The sequence below is a fragment of the Podarcis cretensis genome, assembly GCF_951804945.1.
Source record: "Podarcis cretensis genome assembly, chromosome: 4".
Taxonomy (NCBI): domain Eukaryota; kingdom Metazoa; phylum Chordata; class Lepidosauria; order Squamata; family Lacertidae; genus Podarcis; species Podarcis cretensis.
In genome coordinates, this window is record NC_137173.1 from 97,461,939 (window position 1) to 97,487,967 (window position 26,029).

At 43.0% G+C, this 26,029-nt stretch overlaps 1 protein-coding gene across 10 annotated transcripts in view; it reads right to left on the reverse strand.

The window, feature by feature from the left end:
* Positions 1-25,737, reverse strand: part of LMO7 (LIM domain 7) — a 158,919-nt gene extending 133,182 nt beyond the window's left edge. For 9 of the 10 annotated variants that reach the window (XM_079972401.1, XM_079972402.1, XM_079972410.1 and 6 more), the window contains exon 1: positions 25,401-25,517. In XM_079972401.1, coding sequence (XP_079828527.1) covers positions 25,401-25,478 — 78 coding nt within the window. In that variant the 5' untranslated portion in view covers positions 25,479-25,517. Of the gene's footprint in view, positions 1-25,400; positions 25,518-25,722 lie in introns of those variants that run through there. The other variant, XM_079972404.1, reaches the window with a different exon arrangement.
* Positions 25,738-26,029: the final 292 nt, after the last annotated feature.

Sequence of the window (26,029 nt, forward strand, 5' to 3'; positions counted from 1 at the left end):
TTTTTCCTTAAAAGAATGCAATGTCCAAGAAAAAAGTTATTTATAAATAATCACTGCAATATTTAACACTTGCTTCCTGAGCTTCCTTGCAAAGCCATTCCTGCCAAAAGCTCACTATAAAGAAATTGCACAAGATGACATGTTTTTTATAAATCATCAGTTCTATTTTGCGTGAAACTGAATCATCCTCAAGTGCATTTTAAGTGATCCTTGAATGCTCTTACCATAAGTCTCCAGTCAACTATGGTTCAAGGCTTTGTGGGATTGCATTTTTTAAAGTGTTCTGGCAAATGCTAGTCAGGAAGCAACTAGGGAACTTTATTCTCACTTCTGAAGGCCTCCCCAAGAGTAGTTTAGAGTGGGTGGAAATTCATGACAGCGCAATCCAAGATTAAAAACAGAACCTCTTGGCAGAAAACCTCAGTCTTGAGTCCATAAACACCACATAAAAATAGTGTTATGGCTGCTGAGTGACCATCTTTGCTTGAACTGATTGGCTGGTGTTCTCCCTCAGTGAGAGCTGACCAGACAGGTTTTCCTGAATGGGCACTTACCATCAGGGCTGGGCTTGACACCAGTGATCTGCCAGCGGCTGCGTGAGACAGAACACAAGCTGTTTGAATGTGGGGCAGGCGGAGAGATGGGAGTTCCTAAACTGGAGCTGAGCCAGATTGGAAAGCAGCCTGGAAAGAACTCAAGCGGCCCAAACTCTGGTTGGAAATCTGAGGCAGGATCAGTTTTGCTCAGTGGTGCACGAGCCTCTGATTCCAATATATTCTGCTTGCATGCAGTATATGTAAACAAAAAAAAGAAAGGAGAAGCTATCTGAAGATGCTGGAAAGTAATGCACTTTTTATTAATGCCCAATGTGTTTCAGCACCAGGTAAACAAGTCAAAAAGGAATGGGGTACATATGGACTCAACTAGCTAGATTCACATTGATGTCCAGCTATCCAACCTATGCGGTTTGAGCAATGAGTTTTGTTTTGCTTTCTGTACTAAACCAAACCAGTCCTAAAGGTGAAAATGTTGCACCTCCAGGATTTCAGATGCGGGTCTCTTGCATCCCTATGTAGAGTTGCTGAGGATTGAACCTGCGACGTTCTGCCTACAAAGCGGATGCTCTACTTCTGACCTCCATGGTCAGAAGCAGTATATTGCCTTAGCTTGGCACTGCGAACAGAAGTGCTGGGCTGGCCGCTATCGCCACCTTAATCATCCCCAGTGCTTCTGTGCCCAATCCCTCAGTGTAGGATACACTGAAGTGGGGAGGGGGTTGTCCAGTGGCATTGGGCTATTAACACAGGGTGGGGAAGAGGGGTTGAGAAAGGCACAGGTAAAGATTTGCCAAAAAAGAAACATAGACTTTTTACGTACGCGACTACGGCAACCAGGGTATTATGGGCGCAAGGACAGAAAAGTGATAAAGTACCAACTAAAGAAGAATGGCAAAGAAAACTTACAGAATTCGCCGAAATGGTAAAATTAACGGACAGATTAAGAAATAAGGACAAAAAATCCTTTAAGGAAGACTGGGAACCATTTGCGGCTTATTTACAAAAACAATATAAGGAATTGGACCCATTAGTAGGTTTCGAGTAAACACAAATAGCAGCATTAATTGTAATTAAAAGATTATAAAGTCAAAATTAGGATAGGATAGGGAAATAGCAGGAACTGGGGTGATATGAAAATAAACCAGAAATGGGAGTTGAGGGAAGTCCAGGGGGGAGGGGGGAAATTGGGATAGAAATGATTTCTATGATGTTTGTATTATTGTATTAATGAATTATTATTTTTTGGAAAATGTGAATAAAAATTATTTAGAACTGTAACTAAAAGAGAGAGAGAGAGAGAGAGAGGAAAGCACAGTATCCAAATGCTAGTGGCATTTGGAGTTTAAATGGATCAGCAGAAGTTGAATTCAACACCGAATCTCTGTTGGAGAAGCACACTTTACTCCAGATACAATCACACTGAGATTCTGAATTTAGAAAAAAAAGAAAGCTATGTTTGTTGCAGGAAATACACACTTGATGGGAGAGATCCAAGTTCTAACTAGGTAAGCTGTTTGTCTTGTGTCCACCTCTTTCTCAGGCACTGTTGTGGTTCTCTTGCACCTCAGCAGGAGAGAATGAGAAGATGCCTGCTCTCCCAAGGTTAGGACAAAGAGGAAGGAAATAGGAAATGAAGTGAACAACCCTAAGGGTTGAGGAGATTTCATCCCTCCCATATCCAAGAATCTGCTGATGTTTTCTGCTGATTCTCCTGAGAGGAGGGGGCGGTTTCTTCTCTCTACTTATTCCGCTCCAGCCTCACATCACAGAGAGAGAGAGACTGATTGTTAGAGAGAGAGATCGTGTGTATAGATAATAATAATAATAATAATAATAATAATAATAATAATAATAATAATATATTATTTATACCCCGCCCATCTGGCTGGGCCTCCCCAGCCACTCTGGGCGGCTTCCATAAAAACCAAAAATACAGTAAAATATCACATGTTAAAAACTTCCCTAAACAGGGCTGCCTTAAGATGTTGCTGCCTTAAGATAAGGTTGCTGCTAAGAGCAGCTGCAGGCACTCAGTGCAGTTCAGCATTTTCGTTTAGACCTCATTTAGCTCTGTACATAGTTGTGTATAATAGTTGCTGTAGATAGAATAAAAGAAGATATTCTACAGAGCTGCTCTCCGAGTCATTTATGCTCTGCTATACTCTGCTATACTCTGCTGTGCAACAACTGTCTTCTTGTGGGAGTGAATCCACAGCACTTTGACCTGTTCCTGTGCAGAAGGTGGTCTCTGGAAGTGCTATCCAGCTCGCCTAGCCCAGTCAGGGCTGAAGTGTATGAGTCCAGTTGGTGGCACTGGCTCAAGGGCGATGCTGACAAGGGTATCATTCTAGTCCAAAGATTGGTCATTGCAGGCTTAAAGGGCTGTCTAGGAAGCCTGCAGGTTTCTCTATCAGTTCTTTCCCATGCAGACACATCAGCCTCCAGGTCAAAACAGAGTTGAATCCATGGGCATAACCAAGGTGCTGGAGGAGACTCTTGAGAGTCCCATGGACTGCAAGAAGATCAAACCTCTCCATTCTTAAGGAAATCAGCCCTGAGTGCTCACTGGAAGGACAGATCGTGAAGCTGAGGCTCCAAGACTTTGGCCACCTCATGAGAAGAGAAGACTCCCTGGAAAAGACCCTGGTGTTGGGAAAGATGGAGGGCACAAGGAGAAGGGAATGACAGAGGACGAGATGGTTGGACAGTGTTCTCGAAGCTACCAGCATGAGTTTGACCAAACCGCAGGAGGCAGTGGAAGACAGAAGTGCCTGATGTGCTCTGGGACATGGGGTCACAAACAGTCGGACACGACTAAACAGCAACAACAACAAACCAAGGGGGCAGGGAAGCCCCCCCCCCCAATCAATAAAAATCAATAAAAATACATAGCTAACTGAGGTTCTGCCCCTCCCCAAACAAAAGGTCTGGCTACACCTATGGTTGCATCCCAGCAACTTTCAACGACTGCCACATGCAAAACAGACAGCAAAGAGTAGGGCTCACTGCCATAATTCTGCACCACCCTGAAGAATGCACATTGAATAGGTGCAAGAGTCTGAAAAGTGTTATAGTGTTAAAGCCTTTCACCCTATGGGTGTAAAATATGAGAACCCAGTCTGCTATACAGAAGGATGGGCAGAAGCCTGTGGAAGCCAAACAGAAAAACTTCCCATATCTTAAGGTCAAGTTGTTTCCTATATTCAAAGGACAACAATAGCATATTGGGGGGGGGTAGGTTTCAAACATCCTGAAAAACAGACGTGCATTGGTTATTTAGGTTCTGAAAATAATTTGGGTTGGGGGAGGTAATTTGGCTAGGTCTCAAATATAAAATTTTGATCACCACTGCCAAGACGCTATGAAAGATCAAGGAACCTCTGACTGTAGTGAATCATGTTTTTTTAAAGTGTAGTAAACATGACAGAAAAGACTGTCAGCTAGCCAGAGGCAGAGTTACGATTACTTTAAAAGAATGCTGCCGTTTTCACAAGAGAAAACCTCAAAGCCCTGAGATTTATGCAGAGACAGAGCATTACCTCTACACTATAACCCACCCCATTCTCAGATTCATGGATTACTTAAAATAGGAGTTCCATATTCAGAATTTAAACTAAACTTTTTATAAAAAAAAATGGTTATGCTGTAGATGTTAAAGCTTGAAAACCACTGTAAGTGTGAGTGTCTTCTTTTGCAATATACATGCCGACATTGTAAGAATTCAAAACTCAATAAATGAAGTTCATGTTGTGTGAGGCTTCAAGTAACTAAGAGGCAATTTAAAGTCTACTAGTCCCTAATATCTTTGCACTGGACAGCAGTCTTTAACATGCTGTCTTAGGTACTACTCAAAATTTCTGCTATTGCAATAATAATAATAATAATAATAATAATAATAATAATAACAATTTATTACTTATACACCGCCCATCTGGCCGTGCATCCCCAGCCACTCTGGGCAGCTCCCAACAGGATATTAAAAACACGATAAAACATCAAACATTAAAAACGTCCCTAAACAGGGCTGCCTTCAGGTGTCTCCTAAAAGTCAGGTAGTTGCTTATTTCCTTGACATCTGATGGGAGGGCGTTCCACAGGGCGGGTGCCACTACCGAGAAGGCCCTCTGCCTGGTTCCCTGTAACCTCACTTCTCGCAGGGAGGGAACCACAAGAAGGCCCTTGGAGCTGGACCTCAGTGTCCGGGCAGAACGATGGGGGTGGAGACGCCCCTTCAGGTATACGGATATGCTAATATGCATCCACTTCTGAATTGTGCTTTTACTGTAAGTTTGATTTGGTCTGTATCCAATGTTCCATGCCCATGGTTCTGAAACAGGACTTCAGTTTGCTTTCCTCCCTCCCGTGTATTCCCAATACCTGCTCCAGAAAGTCCCCCAATCCTCTAGAGCTGATTTCAAGAGTTTATGGGGACTCAAGAGAACAGGAGAGGAAGTTCAACTGAACACATGGAAGTCCACTGTACCAGGGGAACTGCAGCATGAAATATAGTCCTTAGTTTTTATTGTTTCACTTCTTCTGGTTTTCATAATCTGCAGTGAAATAATTGATTAAAGGCAGCACACAAATACTTGTATGTAGATTACCATGATGCTGCTACCATGACACTTACCCAGGAATGAGCCCAGTTGAACTCAATGGGATCTACTTCCAAACAGACATGCATAGGATTATGCTGAAGATATGCAAACTGTTAAGCCATTTAAACTAGTTAAATTCAATGGGAAGCAGAATTAGGAGCGATATGTCAAAAGGAGTAAAGGATACACAAAACTGTAGGCTTTTTAATTGTTAGGTGAAGAAATGGAAACTAGAAATGGGCACTAGAGTTAATATGGATTAAAATGTGAAGAACTCTGTGCTGTTTCTCCTTGATCTCAGAGAAGGTACTAACATTTTCCTGGCAGAGTGCAACCTTCCCACTGCTAAGTATTTTGCACAGATGCCAGCATATTACATACCCCATTTTATCAATTTTGAGTCATTAACCATGTTTTTGAACATTTCCATTCCCACTCTCACTGTGGACCTGAAATAAAGATGTCCTTAATTGATGTCCCAATTCGCACACCCCTTCAGCAATGTGTTTGTGTCCCAAAGTCATTATTCTGAATGCTCTCTTGTCCCTGCTCTTCATGATTGGCTACTACTGCCATAATGACATCGTGGGATTGCTATTTTTGGCAGCAAACTTCTTTCTTGAAATTCCTACTTCTGCTCTAAAGTTCTGCAAGCATGGCAAGGTGCAGATCTAGCTAACCAAAATATTAATATCAGTGTTATGTACAGTACTGAAGTTCTCACCCTGGGCCAGCAGGGGGATACTGTAGATAGTTATGCAAATGAAGGATCAAAAAGTGACGTTCAGTGATTGGATAGTTTTGTATGCAAATGAAGGATTGAAAAGTGACGTTCAGTGATTGGATAGTTTTAGAACGTTGCAACAGTTACAATTGTTCTGTAGCTCTATATAAGCAGGCTGACTGAGCTCCTCAGTTAGTTCTGTTCCAGCTTACAAAATAAAGAGCTGCTTTGGAGAAATTGCTGTGTCGTCTGCTATGTCAACCCACAACCTAACAATCAGTGTGTTAAATAAAGTTCAAATCACACAGAACCGTTGATAATCAGAGAACCAAAGAACATCAGCAGGGTGTTTCTCCTGGGCCTGCAATAGCACATGTTTTCATTTGCACATTTGATATTCTACCCATATGACTATTTTATGATTTGCTTCTTTTAGATTTATTTATAGTACTTTCGTACATACAGTGGTACCTCGGGTTAAGTACTTAATTCGTTCCGGAGGTCTGTACTTAACCTGAAACTGTTCTTAACCTGAAGCACCACTTTAGCTAATGGGGCCTCCTGCTGCTTCCGCGCCGCCACTGCACGATTTCTGTTCTCATCTTGAAGCAAAGTTCTTAACCCGAGGTAATATTTCTGGGTTAGCGGAGTCTGTAACCTGAAGCATGTGTAACCCGAGGTACCACTATATTATGTAGGGAAGCTGTAAGGTCCAGAGAATGAGCCATCAATTTATATATACAAAATGCAAGTTACAGATTATTATTTTCTCTTCCAGCATACTTTCCAACTCCGCTGAATATTTTACAGAACTTCAAACAACATTGCAGGATACAAGCAGTTCTGCTTTTTACTAATGTCCTTAAGGAGATAAGCACTCCTCTGTTCTAAACCATCTGTGCAGGTACGCAAGCCATTTTTAAAAGCAAATTTAAGTATGGGTTTTCCTTCTCTCTGCCTTAGCCAGGAATGCTGAACTCAAATGCGTTTGTTAAAAGATTTAAAGAGGCAGTACTAGAAGGCGAGGCTGTGGCAGCAGAAAGAACAGTGAAAGTTTTGACAGAGAAACCGTGTTACAGGAGGCAGCGAGGTTCATTATGAAGTGCTGACAATACTATCAAGTATGGAAAACATTATCTGACATCTGTTCACTCTTGAACTATGGAGGAAAACATCAGTACCTTACAAAACTCATGAAAGCTTTAGGTCATAGTTCAAGGAGACAGAAGCAAGAGAGTAGTAATGGTTCTGAAACAAATTATAGCTTGCAACCATGGCAAGACATAACTCAGAAGATCAAAAGGCATGCAAGCACACAGAACACTCAATCATCTATAAATTCAACTCTAACACACACTTTTCTTTTTTATGCATACCCAATGCATTCAGAAGTATTCCTGCTCTTGGCCCAGCTAATCTCAGTGTGATCCTTCCTGAAAATGCCATACTTGTCAAGTTATATTTTTCTCTGATCCAGAGATGAAGTTTTCTTTATATATAGCTATCACTCATAAAAGGGGGCATTTCACCAAAGAATATGGGTGTGGAATGCATTTAAATCATTAAGAAAATGTGAACTGCTTAATTTCTAAATAAAGCTTACAAGAAAACACTAACACAATGATCTATTTTCAGCTAAACAATCGCCATTATTACTCTCTTGCTAAAAATATACATCTTCCTGAGCATTTCAGGAATTCCTGCATGAAGGATTAGTATGGATTAAATGACCTATTTCAGTACTTGATGGCTCACATGAATTAAAGTTCTTGCACGGAGTCAGACATTAGGGATATTTGGTAGTCAAGGTTAACATCTCTCTCAAAGGTATTCACAGTTTGAGGAAACAGAGAGAAGTCAGGCGCTTGGCCACAATCCAATGCTCCAGGTCACTGATTTCAATGGTTTTAAGGACACTTCAATATGTGTTGGATAGTGTTTAATGCAATACTGTTCCCCTGCATTAGGGATTTGATGTGAGCACTCCTTTGCTCCTTATTTTAAGGCTCCTATGCTCCTCCCCACCCCCTGCCCCAACCTAGGGAGTAGCGAAAAAAATGTCCACCTCCAAGACACAGGGCGGATATACGCTCGTGATTTTTAACATTAAGGGTGGGTTAAAGAATTTCATTGTTCCGCAAGGGACAATGACAATAAAGATATTGTATCGTATCGTATCAAGAATGGTTTTGATAAGGTAGATTGACACATGACGTCCTACTTTTTACATTCATAGTGCGTTATTACCTTGTCTTTTCGATGGCTTAATTTTTAATTGTTTTATGCTGCTATATCGGTGAAACACTGCTCATATGTCCCTATATATTGGGGTTGTTTTTTACTGCATTCAAACTCCGAGGGCCTCCCTCCCCCCCCCCCCGGCTATGGTATTCGAGGGGAGGTGTTCAGCTCCGATAACAAAGGACACAGATAGAGGGAGGAGGAATTAAAATGTGGCACCAGAGGGCAGAGCAGAGCAACCAGTGACCAGTAGCAGGGAAAGAGACAGCATTTTGGAAATTGGTATGGCCGGGTATTATTTACATTTGAAAAAGAAACAAAAAAACCCAAGGTAAAAAGCATTTTAATTAACAAGTATGCCCTGTGACGTTTTAGAACAACACATCGAATATCATTCTAATGGGGGAGCCACGTTGCGCTGCTGGAGGACCCCCCCCTCCCAAAACGTGTGGGCACCCACAATACTGAGGTCGAGATGGCATCCCTGACGCGGATGACTGAGAGATTCCACAGACCCAGCTGATGCACCATAGGAACTGAATGTGCACGCAGTCTAAGAGCATCCTCTGGAATCTTATGCACAAACGTTCTTGCAAATCAAAATGAAAACGCATTCTCTAAAGAAAGAAACTCATTCTTAAAAAGGTGTAAACATTTATGCGTTGTTGGCATTAAATAGTAATTCAGCTTTTAATACTGCAGTTTGAATGTTTATACGTATCGTCAACTCTTAAATCACCCTTTGAACTAGGAAGTACAACAGATTATAGGAACGGCAAGTGACTTGCACAACTGCTTAGCGAGATCTGAAGGGGTCTCTCACAGCACACACCATTATTCTGACATGCTGTAGAGTTTCTTTCTGGTCCACATAACTAATCTAGAGGTAGATAACAATGACTTCTATTTTAGAGATAGAGAACTGAAATGGATACTATCTGCCAAATATCAGTGGACGAGCATTTGCCCGATGCCAGGCATCAAATCCAGATTTCCCAAGATTAATGCAAGTTGTAGATCACAATGCCTGCAGTTTCTCTTAATTCTTCTGCCAGTTCATTACCCAGGCAACAAATGTTTATACATCGACTGGCCACATTTCAAACTATGATTGAGGGCCCCTTGAAACACTCCCCCCCCCACCTTCACACACAGTGAAATAGCAATACTCACCTAAGACTTAAATATATCCCTTATGCAGATGTTTAAAAGCTAAGCCAAGACCATAGCAACACAGCTATAAAAAGCACTCCAGAAAAGGCCCACCCAGGTTTTACAATATGAATGAATCACTTGATTGAGTTATGGGCTTTGTCTTTCAGATGTTATTTTAAATATATGATCAGAGTTCTCTACATGCATCTCTTGCCATACTGTTGAGATGCTTTGGGGGGTGGAGGGGGGAGAGAGACTACTTGCCTATAAATATTAGAGTTAATTCTACTCCTTTAGGCTACACAAGATGAGTCTGAAAGCTCATTATCCCTGTTTTCCCCCCATTTCTCCCTTCTGTATAAAACCATATCCCAGTGATTAGACCCATGCTTTGAGAAGGATTTTTTTGGGGGGGGGAAGGCTCTTTATGCAAATTCAGGAAATCTAACCCAGGCAGACATCTTTCCTGCCCTGGCAGGAAAGCAAACCATAAAAACATACAGTAGACAGACGAGCTTTAAAACAAGTTCCAGAAATAGAGACATGTGGTGGCCACATGTTGGACAAACCATTTCCTTAGACTTCATACATTGTCCTTTCAAGCTAGAGGCAGATTTATTTAAAGCAAACGTCTACCTCTTAGAGAATAAATTCTGTCCTTTCAACTAATCCTCCTGGAGCTGCATCTCAAGAAAAGGTTTTGTGGAGTCCCCCCCGCCCAGCCCAGATATCCTCTAAACATTACCTAATGGTGTCTACTCAATTTATCTCAGCCCCAGAAGAGGGTCAGTTGTGTCTCCAAGATTATGCCCTAGCCAAGCCAACTTAAATGAGGAATAGTTTTCTCTCCACTGTGCTCCAGGAAGCCCTGCAGCTCCTGGAAGGGTTTTTTGTTGTTGTTGTTCTTTGAACAGGACACAATGGTTCTGTAGCAGCTGGCATGCTGAGGGTTCCCCAGAAAACAGGTCAATGTAAAAGAAAAAGGGTTCCTTAAAGGCAATTTTTGGCCTTAGAGATTTCTATACCTACTATAGGACCTACTACAACTACGTCAGGAAAGTTGGTGCTTTGCTCCCTTGAAGAAAGTAAAAGACCCGGTCTTTGAAACTTGTATTGTTCTGCTGAGATCTCTACCACTGGTCTGATGCAACACTTGCTCCTTCCAGTGATTAGGAAATACACTTTTAGAGCAGCCATCCTATACATAAGAAGCTTGCATGAAGCAAGCCCAGCATAAGTAAGCCACCATCAGTATCCAGATCCAAACTCCATTCATGAGTGGGTTTACTGATAAGTCTTTGAGGTTCACCACTCTATTTGCCAGCTCAACTTTCGTTGAGTTGCCCAGTCATGTGACCAAACTAACCAGGCTTAGACTGGATCCTAAGCGCCCCCCTGCATGGACCTGCCCCCACCACCATACGCCCTTTTCAGAGCTTACACCTATTAAGAGAGGTTCAGCCACCTGGTTCCTGGCTCAGCAGAGAAACATTGACATATCTTCAGCTGAGCTGAGAATAAAAGAGTTAAGCTGGTGCAGTCCAGCTGTGCCAGGGGCCTCAGATGGATCCAAACTCTGCTCTTGCCAGCAGAGCTTGCTATAGGATTGCTCCTTCAGCGACGACAATTTACAAGGCTTTGTTTCTTTCCTGCACACCAGATTGCTTTGGGTTCGTTTCCTAGCAACAGCGGCAAAATTATCTTCTCTAAAATAAGAACCTGTGGAAATGAATCTTTTCTTCTTCTTCTAAACTGCTAGACATCAGGATCAGCCACAGACATAATCTAAGCTGTCGGTGAGGGAAACGGCCCATGCCTCCATCACCCACCTTCACACAATGGAAATGTGACCTATGTCTACTGGCACGCAAAATTAAAGGCAGTATTATTATTTTAGAGCTTCGGGAAGCTAAGCACCACCAACATTTCGAAGCAAATGCCTCCGCAGGGGAAGCATACATTTATATGAATCTTAGCCAGCCACAAATTCAGGGAAAGAAACATCCAAAATGCAAATCATGAAGGACAGCCAGCCTTGAATATCACATGGAAGTCCAACATTCCTGGTGACCAAGCATCCATCAAATGTCGTCTGTGGTTTTTCAGATCATTTGACTATTCAGACCTCAGTTGATTTTTAAAAAGCAGGTCACAAGGGCATTTTCCTAATGAATAAGCTGGGCATGCTGTTTGCTCAACATGCATTTTCGCCAGACTGGGACAGTCCAAGTTGTTTGCTCCTTTTTCCACCTCCATAATGCTTGGAACGCACTCTGAAGCAATGCTAAGAATTTCGAGCAGTTGCTCATCAATATTTACTACTTTACAATGGGCTATTATTTGCCTTGGGAATGAGCTTCTAACCAGGGCTATTAACGCAGCTGCAATTGCTCCCAGGGGACAACTTTGTTCCAAGATCTTGGCTCTTCTTTAAGTTGAAGAATTTAGCCAATGCTTCAAATGAACTCCAGAAGATGAAAGTATTTTTGCTGTGCCAAATAAGAAGCCATAGTCCATTTGGGACAGTCCTGCACAAATGAAGACCCATCAAGTCACATGCAGCACCCCAGCCATGTGCATTGAAACTTGCCAGAGGTCACCACCAGCCACACTCACTGCAGCACCAACACTACTCTAAAGTAAAGGTAAAGGTACCCCTGCCCGTACGGGCCAGTCGTGTCTGACTCTAGGGTAGTGCGCCCATCTCACTTAAGAGGCCGGGAGCCAGCGCTGTCCGGAGACACTTCCGGGCCACGTGGCCAGCGTGACGAAGCTGCTCTGGCGACCGGCACCAGCGCAGCACACAGAAACGCCGTTTACCTTCCCGCTATAAAGCGGTACCTATTTATCTACTTGCACTTAAGAGTGCTTTCGAACTGCTAGGTGGGCAGGAGCTGGGACCCAACGACGGGAGCTCACACCGCCGCGGGGATTCGAACCGCCGACCATACGATTGGCAAGTCCTAGGCGCTGAGATTTTACCCACAGCGCTACCCGCGTCCCTAACACTACTCTATGCAGACTAAAAAATAAAAAATAAAAGAAAGAGCAACATCCAGCGGTCTGGACATGGCCAGAAATATTACCAAAAAACAAAACAAAACAAAAAAAGCCCAGCAAGAAAGCAAATTTGAGGTTCTAATACTTCCAGCATCTACATATTCCCTAATCTACAGCTGCGGGAGAAAATTTGGTCCTGTTCCTTAGAGGCAAGATTCAGAGGAATCCTAGTTTAACTAAAGTGAAGCTTCTCTTTATCCAGGAGAATAAAAGCTTAAAGGTAAAGGTATAGGAACCTCTGACTGTTAGGTCCAGTCGCGGACGACTCTGGGGTTGTGGCGCTCATCTCGCTTTACTGGCCTAGGGAGCCAGCGTACAGCTTCCAGGTCATGTGGCCAGCATGACGAAGCCGCTTCTGACGAAACCAGAGCAGCACACGGAAACGCTGTTTACCTTCCCTCCGGAGCGGCACCTATTTATCTGCTTGCACTGGCGTGCTTTCAAACTGCTAGGTTGGCAGGAGCAGGGACCGAGCAATGGGAGCTCACCCCGTCACGTAGATTCAAACCGCCGACCTTCTGATTGACAAGCCCTAGGCCCTGTGGTTTAGACCACAGCGCCACTCGCATCCTTGCTGTTAATGGAAGGACAAATCTGAAGCACCTGATGCTCAGTCAAACAAGAGCTCTTGACCACAATGGCTAAGGAAGCATCAATTAATTCCGCCGCCGCCCCCCCAAAACTGCTGCACACGAAATATATTTTTGATGAACCATATTGAGCCTAAAATGTCATTTGCTAATAGAATAAGTTGTACTTAGCTTTTTGAGTTTTTTCTTTCCACTGAATCTCTCATCAACCATGTCCATGAGCCCGTTTTATAAAAATTATTTTTTAAAAAAATAATTAAAACTGCCAGTAAATCTTTTCACGTGGTTGTCTGGCTTATTGGTAACTATTTGCAACATATGTAGTGCCTCTTCTTTTCATTATGAACATGGATAATTAACTAGTCACAGTGGTTTGTAAATCGTTTTGAGCATTGGTAGGCAAACTAAGGCCCAGGGGCCAGATCCGGCCCAATCACCTTCTAAATCTGGCCCGCGGACAGTCTGGGAATCAGCATGTTTTTACATGAGTAAAATGTGTGCTTTTATTTGAAATGCATCTCCCCCCCCCCCCCCCGCAATATAGTCCGGCCCCCCACAAGGTCTGAGGGACAGTGAACTGGCCCCCTGCTGAAAAAGTTTGCTGACCCCTGGTTTTGAGGGTTGTTTTTACAAACAAGAGGTATATAAATTTTATGAAATAAAATAAGACACTTTGAAAACAGACCACTGATTTATACCTCACATTTTGTCACTCTAAACATCTAAATAAATAAAGATATGAGGAATGACTCCCCCCCCCCCCATTTTTTCCTCAAATATTTTTTGTTAAGATCACCATGTAGGAGGTTTTCTCCACACCTCTCAAATACCTTGGTAAAGGATCAATCAGTGCTGTTTAAGAAGGTAAAGGCTTATATCCAAGACTTGCACTACCCAACTCATCTAGAAGAATCTTTATGGCAAACTACACAAAACATCTAAGCCTCCTGGCTCACCTTAAGTTTCCAGTACACGCTATCTGGATTTTCTTTATTAAAACAATTGCAATCCCTAAACAAAACCAAAGCTTGCCTTTACTTTCTTCACTTGATACGGCAGTGGAAACTCAAATAATCAGAAGTTACTTTGGTGTAGCTTGTTGTACTGGTTTAAAGTTAGCCCTGTTTCCACTCCATCTTGCTTTCAAACTTTTGTGCTGTGCTGAGGCTACAAGGAAGTATGTGCATAGCTAAAAACCACTAGAAAAAGCTGAAGTGTTTTCAGTTTGGGGGGCTCGCCCACACTTCCGCCTAGAAAACACAGGTCAGAGAGCTTTTCCGCTTGGCTTTCTGTTTGCCCCTCCGCTTTCCCTGGAAAAACCTCTTTACTGCAGAATTGGAGCAAACATCAATGCGGAAAACCCAACTGAGGTTGGCTCCAATTCAGGAGTAAAGAGAGGCTTTTCCCAGAGGAAAAGCAGAGGGACAAATGGAATTGTTTATGACCCCTAAGTGTGCAGCGTTCTTGAGACTCAGATCAGTGTCCAGTGGGTGTTCTTTGCAATCTTCTCAGGAACAAATATCATTGTTTTTAAATGATTTTTATATTAGGTTAGCCAATTATTTTGCGATCTTAGTGTCAGAGATGGAATATTTCCTTTCCATCGCTTACAACACAACTCCCAAAATATGTGAACAGCAAAAGCAGGCGAAAACGGATGCCTTTCCCTGCTCTTCAAACCAGAGTTGATTTCAAAAAGTGTATAACGCCTTAACAAATCGCAGCTGCTGGACTTGAATCCAGGTGCACATGCCTCCAGACTTAAGGAGTCTTCATACACAACATGAAAAAAAATGCCATTAAGTCCCTGCTGAACTATTTTTAGCATGTTGGAATGTTGTTGCTGTGGGACAGGAAACAAAGGACATCCATTCTGAACTGAATGTGTATGTTGACCACTGTAGGCTTTTTTCATTCACATTGAAGTTGTGTATCCAACTCTTTGGGGACAAACTAGGTACATTCAGGAGGCCCATGAACAAGCTATCCAACATTCCTCCCACCTTTTTAAAAGCAGCCACAGAAGGAACCAAGTGAACATCAGAAGTGGGAGAGTGAGGTGGTGAAATTTACCTTCTTTCCCACCCGAAAGCATCGCCTTCGGAAACTGCTATTTGCCCCACAGGGAAAAACAAAGTAAACTGTAGATTTCCTTCCACTGGGAAGATTGTGGGATTTATATAAGGAAGATAGTACAGTGGTACCTCGGGTTAAGTACTTAATTTGTTCTGGAGGTCCGTACTTAACCTGAAACTGTTCTTAACCTGAAGCACCACTTTAGCTAATGGGGCCTCCTGCTGCCGCCGGAGCACGATTTCTGTTCTCATCCTGAAGCAAAGTTCTTAACCTGAAGCACTATTTCTGGGTTAGCAGAGTCTGTAACCTGAAGCGTATGTAACATGACACATATGTAACCCGAGGTACCACTGTAATGAGAAGGATTAATAGCATACAGCACTATGACCCTTACCTGAATTGTACCCCATCACAGTGCTTTGAAGTTTTTTTGTTCATTTTTTAACAACCTGAAAGACATTCTGTTCATCAGTCCCCCACATGACACCTGCTTTGGCCCTTGGAGATTCCTGCCATTCTACAACCTGAACATCACACATCTGCCTATCAAACAGCAGCCAACTTCAATGTGAAAGCCCACTGTATTTCTGCAGCCTGTTGCCCCAACTTCTCTGTATTTTGGGTCTGTAGCATTCCCACCCTGTATTACCAAGGAAACCGCTTGCCAGTTTTGGTGCATTTACCTGCCTGCTCCAAACAATGACACCCAAGAACTTGCTGCTTATCAGCAATCCTTTGGGACCCAGGTCTTGACAGCAAATCTTTAGACAGCTGCAGACTAGGTCTCTGTTTTGTCTTCACTGTCTGATGACCTGCCCGCCTCTCTGGTAACCTGACATTGCCTTCCAAAAATATCCCGCCAGAGGCCCCTTCTCACACAAAGAAATGGAATGCAAAAGAAATAGGATGCAAATTGACAAATAAGGAAGCTTTCCTGGATGGCATTTCTAAATATGCAGAGACTCATCCAAAACTATCATCCTTGCTTCCTAATCACAGTGATCTAATATACCTTTAGGATGCATTTCCTAACTTATGTCAGGGCTTCATAAGGCCTGCAATTTCTAACACATGTTTTTTATAATGCTTTTTGAACAACATACTATTAACAATACAAGAATTGGCTGGCTGGATCAGGTGAAGATCCATCTAGTCTGACAACAGCCAGCTCAAAAGCAAGACACAAAGGCAAAGGCCTTTCCTTTCCTTTCTCCAGCAACTGTCTGCTTAGAAGCAAGCATACTAGGGAACCCACTGGACTCTTCCAAGCATTTGTGCATAGGACTTCAGCTTCAGACAAAGGGATGTACAAGTTGTGCTACCCAGTGGCGTAGCGTGGGGGGTGCCGGGGGTGCCGGCTGCACTGGGCGCAACATCTGGGGAGGCGCGTTTGCACTCGCAGCTCTCTGCCCCTACCTGGCTCACTGACTCTCTCTCACTGCTGTGCGAATCCAATCCGAGCCGCCGGGTCGCCGCCCACTGTGGAGGGGGGGTGCCAGGCGTGCGGGTTAGGGGGCGCAAATTACTTGCCTTGCCCCGGGTGCTGACAACCCACGCTATGCCACTGGTGCTACCTGTTCCTTAAGGAAAAAAGCTCACTCATCCAAACACCCTGCATGAATAGTGTAGAACATAAGGGACCCCTCATCAGAATCAGACCCTTTTTGTCTTCTCAAAAGCCACATCTTAAATGAAAGAAAACCCAGATCTCTTTAACATATTAGCTACATCTGTTCTAAGAAAAATACTTCAGGTCCTAGGGGATAGTCTGCAGTGTACATCCCCTATCTGAAATCGTATCATCGTTGCATTTTAACTATTGTAATGTTTGAATTAAGCATGCTTACTATGCTTCACTGTGGAAGTTCTCCCTATACTTAGTTCGAAAACACACACACAAATTTGTATTTCCCCATTTCACATTTAGAATTTTATTGCTGTTCCCACCCGCGTGTTACTGGCAACAAAGACGGACTACTGAGAGTGCTATTGCTACCATATGTTAACAAGCGATACAACTTGTGGTTGCATTTATATCCTTAAAGTGCATTTTTATCAGTGTCAAGGATATCATCTTGCACATACGCCTTTGAGCTGAAAACGGGTATAAAGATAAATACTAGAGGTGTGGGCAATGCAAAGCAGACATTTGGTGGGGCTGTATAAAAATAAAAGATTTTTGGTTCCAAAAGAGAATGGCTAGCATCACAATTCCTATACAGTATATAAAATCTACTGCTTTGCCACATTTGAAATTTCAGTTGGCCCATTTAAAAAATTAAGTCATTTGACTGGCTACTGTCAGAAACAAGATGTCTTGCTTGATGGAGTCTGACCCTGAATTCTTGCATCTAATAACTGAAAATTATTTGAGTCACTCAATTAGAACACCCTACATCCTTTTAAATGTATCTGTGAGAGGGGGCGTTATTGGTTTGCTTTGTTTTTGTTCTTGTTTTTATTATGCATTATGAATTTTTTATCTTGTATTTTTACATTGTGAACTGCCCCGAGATTTACGGATGAAGGGCGGCATGCAAATTTAAAGAAATAATAATAATAAATAAATACATGAAATTCATTCAGCAGCTGTATTGAGGATACCTCTAAGGTGGAATCTCATTTGCTGATTAAAAAAGAAACAGTCTGCAGAGGTAAGAAATGGGGCAAGGCCTCTTTGCAAATGTCTTTACTTGGCAAGTAGAACCAGCAGAAGTTAATTGCAAGAGTTAATCACTACTTCTTACTTGCTATGCTTCCCATCAAGAATTGCAAGGTCCCATTTCTCCATAAAATGGGGTGGGGGCGCTAATAGATTCTTCACTCTGGTTGGCTGAAGCTTCTATGGTGTCGCCATAATCAAATTAAGGAAAAGCATTGCAATTGACATCATGGTCCAAATACAATGCCAGAGCCCAAGTTATCCAGGTACTCTCCCGAAGATTAAAAACTATCCGTGCTAAATTCACCTCCTAACTTAAATCATAGAGCATACGTAAGAGAAGACCAGACTCTGTGATTATACTAAATTTTAATGTGCATCACGAAGAAAGCAAAAACAGACTAGCTGCAACAAACAGGTGTCTATTCTTCTACAAATGTCAACAAATAAGTCTGTAATCCTAACCAGCCTACTCAGAAGGAAGTCCTATTGAATTCAGTTCAGCTTACTCGTTGGTAAGTGAGGTTCAGATTGCAGCCTAAATTGCTGTTTTTTTTTTTTTTATTAGTTCCAGGGTAAAAGGGAAAAGTTCCAGTTATTAATAGATATCCATCAAAGGAAAAATTCTCCCATATCCTAAAGTAGTACACAAACTCCTTGAGGGTAAAGAAAAATTCAATTATCTTATCGACCCATTAACTTCACCTTTGTGGAGCAATATTCCTTTTTCATATATATATATATATATATATATATATATATATATATATAAATTTTTAAACATAAATGCAGAAATAAAAAACAATGAAACATATATCATATTTTCTTAGCTTCATTGGACTCCCTCACGTCTCCCGCTCCCACTTGCATCATTGTCAATTCTTACCCGCAATTTATCATCTTGTTTACATTCTTGTATCCCATTCATTTAAAATATAATCTAATATTTCTCCCAAAGGTTTATGTTTTTTCCTCAATCTCACTTGTCATCCTAATTCCATCTAGTTTAGTGGTGCTCAATTATTTATGATCTAGCATCCTTCTTAACATTCAACCAAATTACAATGCTTTTTAAAATAAATCTTAAATTTCTTCCAGTCTTCTTCAACTTTCTCTTCTCCCAGGTCTCGGATTCTGCCGGTCATCTCGGCTAGTTCCATATAGTCTATCAGCTGCATCTGCCACTCTTCCAGTGTGGGTAGATCTTGGGTTTTCCAGTGCTTAGCGATAAGTATCCTTGCTGCTGTTGTTGCATACATAAAAAATGTTTGGTCCTTCCTTAACACCTTCTGGCCGACAAAACCCAAAAGGAAGGCCTCTGGTTTCTTAGTGAAGGTATACTTAAATACCTTTTTCAGCTCATTATATATCATTTCCCAGAAAGCCTTCACTCTAGGGCAAGTCCACCAGAGGTGAAAGAATGTTCCTTCATTTTCTTTACATTTCCAACATTTATTATCAGACAAATGGTATATTTCGCAAGTTTAACTGGGGTCATGTACCATCTATATATCATTTTCATTACATTTTCCTTCAAAGCATTACATGCAGTGAAGTTCAACCCAATGGTCCACAACCTTTCCCAGTCCTCAAACATAATGTTGTGCCCAATGTCCTGTGCCCACTTTATCATAGCCGATTTAACCATTTCATCTTGTGTATTCCATTTTAACAGCAAGTTATACATTCTTGAGAGTACCTTAGTCTTAGGCTCTAACAGTTCTGTTTCCAACTTCGATTTCTCCACCTGGAACCCTAACTTTTTGTCATTTTTAAAAACTTCTTTAATCTGAGCGTAGTGTAACCAGTCTCGCACTTTATCCTTCATTTTCTCCAAACTCTGCAATTTCCAATTGTCTCCATCTTTTTCTAGTATTTCCCAATATTTTGGCCATTTGGCCTCCATATTGGGTCTTTTTCGGGCCTTAGCTTCCAGCGGTGAAAGCCACCTTGGAGTTTTATTTTCCAATAAGTCTTTATATTTTGTCCAGACATTAAACACTGCTTTTCTGACAATATGATTCTTAAAGGCCTTATTGATCTTAACCTTGTCATACCATAAGTATGCATGCCAACCAAAAGCATTGTTAAAACCTTCCAGATCCAGAACGTCAGTGTCCTCGAGAAGTAGCCAGTCTTTTAGCCAGCAGAAACAACTTTAGGTCTGGCAGGGCAAAGCCCCCTCTTTCTTTCGCATCAGTTAATATCTTAAACTTAATTCTGGGCTTTTTGCCCTGCCAGACAAACTTAGAGATGTCTCTCTGCCACTTCCGGAAGCACTCCGTCTTGTCCACAATCTGTAGTGTTTGAAACAAAAACAACATTTTTGGCAATAGGTAAAGGTAAAGGTACCCCTGCCCGTACGGGCCAGTCTTGACAGACTCTGGGATTGTGCGCCCATCTCACTTAAGAGGCCAGGGGCCAGCGCTGTCCGGAGACACTTCCGGGTCACGTGGCCAGCGTGACATCGCGGCTCTGGCCAGAGCCAGAGCCAGAGCCAGAGCCGCACACAGAAACGCCGTTTACCTTCCCGCTGGTAAGCGGTCCCTATTTATCTACTTGCACCCGGAGGTGCTTTCGAACTGACCGAGCAGCGGGAGCGCACCCCGCCGCAGGGATTCGAACCGCCGACCTTTTGATCGGCAAGCCCTAGGCGCTGAGGCTTTAACCCACAGCGCCACCTGCGTCCCCATTTTTGGCAATACATTCATCTTAATAGCAGCAATTCGGCCTAACAAAGAAAGTTTCAATTTTGTCCAACTGTCTAAGTCTCTTTTAATTTCAGACCAACATTTTTCATAGTTATCCTTAAAAAGACTCAGATTTTTTGCTGTTATGTTTACCCCTAGGTACTTTACTTTTTTAACCACAGTTAGTTCTGTCTCTCTCTGAAACCGTTCTGACTCTGTATCTGTCAATTTTTTTCCCAGCACCTTAGTTTTCTGTTTGTTTAATTTAAATCCCGCCACCCGACCAAAGTCTTGAATCAATTGTAACACTCTTTTCGTACTAGATTCTGGCTCCTGCAGGGTCAAGACTAGGTCATCTGCAAAAGCTTTAAGTTTGTATTGTTTCGCTCCGACCTGGATTCCTTCCACCAACCGGTCCCCTCTGATCATATTCAAGAGCACCTCCAGAACCGAAATAAATAGCAGAGGGGAAATGGGGCAGCCTTGTCGTGTTCCTTTTTCAATTTTAAACTCTTCTGTAACCACATTGTTAACTATCAATTTAGCTTTTTGTTCTGAATATATTGCATCAATCCCATTCTCAAAACCCCGTCCCACTCCCATTTCTTTTAAATTTCCCTTCATAAATTTCCAAGAGATATTGTCAAAGGCCTTCTCCGCATCTATAAAAATTAACACTGCTTTTGTATTTATGTCTGTTTGCAAAAGTTCCAAAATGTCAATGATATTCCTTGTGTTAGCAAACAGGTGTCTACCTGGGAGAAAGCCTGCCTGGTCTTTATGAATTACTTCATTTAATACTTTTTTGAGTCTACTTGCCAACACGTCTGCATATATTTTGTAATCCACATTTAAAAGGGAGATGGGACGATAGTTCTTAAGCTGTGTCTTTTCAGCTTCCGATTTTGGTATCAATGTGATAAAAGCTTCTTTCCACGATTCCGGCGCCTTCTTCCCCTCCATAATTTCATTGCTGACCTCCATCAGTGGTTGTATCAGATAGTCTTTTAATGTCTTGTAGTACTTGGAGGTCAGCCCATCTGGCCCTGGGGATTTGCCCAATTGCATGTTCTGAATGGCTTGTTCAATCTCTTGTCGTGTTATTTTGCAATTCAGGATTGATCTATTTTCTTGTGACAATTTTGTTAGTCCATTTTTTTCCAAAAATTGTTTAATCTCAACCTCATCTTGCGGCCCTTGAGTATATAATCTTTTGAAATATCTCTGGAAGCACTTTCTGATCTCCACAGGGTTCTGAATATTTCTTCCTTCAATTTCTAAATTTGTGACTGTATTTAGTTTTTGTCTCCTCTTCAACTGCCAAGCTAGCAGTTTCCCACATTTATTTGCCGATTCAAAAGTTTTTTGTTTCATTAATTTAATCTTCCACTCTATTTCCTGGTTTATCAATTTAGAGTATTGTGCTTGATGAAGTTTGATTTCTCTCAGGGTCAGCTGTGACTTCGGATTTGATCTTAACTTCTTCTCCAATTCTTTGATTTTCTCCAATATCTTGTCTTTCCTCTCATTTTGTATCCTTTTCTTTACAGCATTCTGTTGTATCAAGAACCCCCTCATTACAGCCTTACTTGCATCCCAGATAGTTCTTTTTTCCACCGTAGTGTTCATGTTTATCTCAAAATAGTCCTTCAAGGCTTTTTGGGCCTTCTCAACAATCTCCTGATCTCTAAACAAATTGTCATTCATCTTCCATCCATATTGATGAAGATGGAAGCAATATTCCTTTTTCAAACACTATGGTTGCAAATAAGCAAGTTTAAAAATCTGTTTCAAGAGTTTGAAAGCAATTCAGGGCAGAAGTATGATTCTCCCTGATAGTGGCCATCTCAATTCCTTTTTAGTGTTACGGGGCAAACAGGGGATCATAAGCCCCATATTTAATTTCTGACTTGTAGCTCCACTCTCACTTGTTATAAAGTCAATTGTAATTAACACTACAATTATGCTCTGCATTCCAGCACACCTGCTGTGCATGTAAGCCCAGTCTTCACATTTCCCACATAGGTGCCATAAACCTGTAGGCTCAGAGTCTACTTGCTGAGAAATTCTACTACCCGAAACAGGACAAGCCATGGGAATACACTTAAAATTCCAGTTTATTCATTTCCTGAAACAGAAGAAGGGGGGCAAGGGGGGAAGTGTTTCCCTTTTCCCTCCCTTTTAGAAACCTAGTAAAGTATGCGCAAATAATTTTCTTTGAGAACTGTGAATAGTTTTACAGCAGAACTTAAGTGTCGCTTTCTGAAAGTGCACAGGTGGCTGCAGCTATTGGGGATGTTCAAAAGTGCTTCGCAGTTGGCTTCTGCTGAACTGAGCCACCAAGACACCCTGTTAACTTTATAGAGCATCACCTCTTTCAACTACTTGAGTTCCAAGCATAAGTTAGGCTCTTTTCCGGAATCGGCTGTCAAATTTCTCCCACAAGTGCAATTCCATTGTCGTTGGCAAGACTACATTAGTTCAGGTTGACAACTGAATTGCCCCCTTAAGAACAGCACACAGATCCAATCCCTGCCACAAAATTTAATATATGCTTTGCTAAGTGGAAAGGAATGCACCCTCCCAAATCCCGTTGTTCATTTGAGAACATTTAAGGGGAAAGTTAAACCAGATCTGAAGGCCATCTAACTTAACCATCTGCACCTGAGCAGGATTCTTCATTCCCTGCATTCTTAATGAGCAACTCCCAATAACAGCAGTCTGCTTATCAAGGCCAAGAAATGCCTGAGTTTCTAAACCAAACTTTCACTGAAGGCACTGTTTTCCGGAAGTTGCCATGTGGAAAATAACGGATACCGAATGCAATTCACCGAAGTGTAAAAGGAAATGCATGAGTTGCACTGTATGTTCCAACAAGTCATCTTCTAGTACCTTAAAGGCTAAGAAATTTGCTGTGGGAATCAGGCTTCCATGGACTGCAAGACCTCTTAGGAAGTTGTTTGTTCTAGAGCAGTGTTTCCCATACTTGGGTCTCCAGCTGTTTTTTAGAATATAACTTCCACCATCCCTAGTTAGCAGGGCCAGTGGTCAGGGGATGATGGGAATTGTAGTCCAAAAACAGTTGGAGACCCAAGTATGGGAAACACCGTTCTAGAGCAAGAAAGCCGTGCCCCTCTAGTTGTTGCTGACGGACTACAACTCCCATCAGCCACAGCCGGCATAGCTGATAGGGATAATGGAAGCTGTGGTCCAAGAACAGCTGGGGGTGGTGGTGGTGCTACAGGTTCAAACGCCTATTCTACAGAACCTAAAGATCCTGTAACAATAAACTTTCCTGTACATTAAAAGGATATGCCTTCATAACAGGGCATCAAGCAATTGCAACACAGGAGCAACTCCAACTTGGTACACATACTCTGAAGTTATTCCTACAAAATCCGGTGGGCCTTATTTGCAAGTGAGCTAATCAACCCCATCAAAATTTCCGCAAAATCTCTGCTTAATTTGAGCAAAGGCTCCACCCAAGAACCTGTGGCTGAACTCTCAAATGACAAAAAAAACCACCCTAGTCAGAGCCATACCCAGGCTCCTTTGACAAGGAGCTGTATCGGCATGCCTCTGTCCCTTGCACTCTCTGCCAAGGTGCCCAGATGAGCCTGTGTGCCTCACCCGGTTGCCCAGGGCAGCGAAGGAGCACCCCAGGGAGAGAACAGCTGGGCGGATGGGCTCACTCCAAGCCAAAGTGGAGAAGGTGCAATTTTGGAAACTGGGCCTACACCCTTGGCAGGGCCAACCTAACCAACACCTGGATAAACCTCTGAAACTAGTGCTCATACTAGAGGAGAAAAAGTTGGGTGGCCCTTCCTGATAGCCGGAAGGCCCACACCCCATCTCCCTTCAATTTTACCCATATCATACCACACCCTACCTAGAGTGTGTTTTCCAAGCAAGACAGTAGTTAAGGGGGCCGTCCCCACCCTGTTATTTAACAAGGCATGAAAGGACAGGGAGTATGCAAGCAACGATACCTTTACCTCCTCAAATCCCCACCAGGCACATCTGGATTTGGCCCTAGGCGCTTGCAAGGTTGCATGACCAACCGGCAGGCCAGCCACTCCACTTTTTGCAAGTTAAATGCTACGCCCAAACCCCTGCAAGGAGCAGTGCTTTTTTCCCCTGGGGGTACTCAGGAATATGCAGTACAAGCCAATTTTGTTTCGGAAGAATCACACTGGCTTTTTCCAGGCTACAAAACTTTCTGAGACTTCTGAATGGAAAGCAGAGAGGAGAAGCGTACCTGTTTGTAACACACCCACCCAAAAAAACTTATTATTTTTTTTTTAAAGTGGAACCAATAACTTTTGTTTTATGGACCCAAAAGGTAAATCTGGAGGGTGGTTTACTCTATTTTGCTCCAGGCCATTTCCCCGTCCCGTTCTCTTTTCCACCCACCTCCCCATTTGAAAATACCGCCTGTCTGGTGAAGAAGTGTGGGCAATGCCAGGGAAGAGGAGGAAGGGGCCAAAGAGAGGGAGAAGAGAGGGTTGAAGAAGATTGGAAGAAATTCAAGATTTATTTACAAAAGTATTGTAACTTGGCAGAAGACTAAGAAGGATGCTAGATCATAAATAACTGCCTACCATTGAACTAGATTTGAATTTGAAGATAAGTGAGATTGAGGAAAAAAACTAAATTTTTGGAGAATTATTAGATTAAATTAATTGAACGAGATTTAAGAAGGTAAATAAGATGATAAATTGCTGGGAAAAGGTTATAATGATGTAAGTGGGAGCGGGAGACGTGAGGGAGTCCAAAGAAGTTTGGAAAAAATGTGTCATGATCCATGTTATATTGTTTATCATTTTTGCATTTTGTATTTATTCAAAAAAACCTCAATAAATATTTATAAAAAAAAAAAACAAAGAGAGGGGGAAGCAGCCTTCATGTTGCTTTTAAATGGCAATCCCTATCAAGGCTCACGACAAAAAACAAGCCCCCCCCCCGCCGCCGCCCCCCCCCTTCCCCCTGCCCAGCTTTCCTACCTGCGGGGCGCAGCCGGGACCCCGCGCGCGCGCGGCTCTCTTACCTCCACCCAGCGGCGAGCTTCGGCAAAGGCGCCCTCGCCGCCGCCGCCGGCGCCCTCGGCATCCTCTCTGCTCTCCATGGCCGGCAAGAGAGAGGAAGGCGCGGCGGGACTCCCGAGCTGAGGAAGAAGAAGAAGAAGAAGCAGGGGAAGAAGGCTTGTCAGAAGCGCCCCGCCGCCGCCGCCGAGGGAAACGCGGGGACGGACGTCGCCAAGTCGCCGCCCTCACAGCCTCCCCGCCACACGAAGTTTTGACGCCAAGCGTAAAAAGGAAAAAAAGGGGGGCGAAGTTTGGGGAGGGGTGTCGTCACCCCCTCACCGTTACCTCAGAGAGAAGCGAGGGGCCGCTCTCGCGCCGCCGCGACGCGCCCCTTCCCTCTCCGCAGACGCCCGGCTCTTGCGCTGCGGCGCCTCACAAGCGGGGACCCCTCAGCCGCACTTGCGCCGCCACGGCAGCCCCTTGCCCCGCTCTCTCCGCGGCGTCCCGCGAGCAAAAGCGCGCCCGCCCCACTCCTCCACCACCACCTACCTCCGGCCGGCGCTCCAGCCAGCAGCCGCGGGCAAACTTTGGCCAACTTCCCCGCGGGACGGAGGCGCGACTCCCACCTGGCGGCAGGTAAGGCAACGGCAGC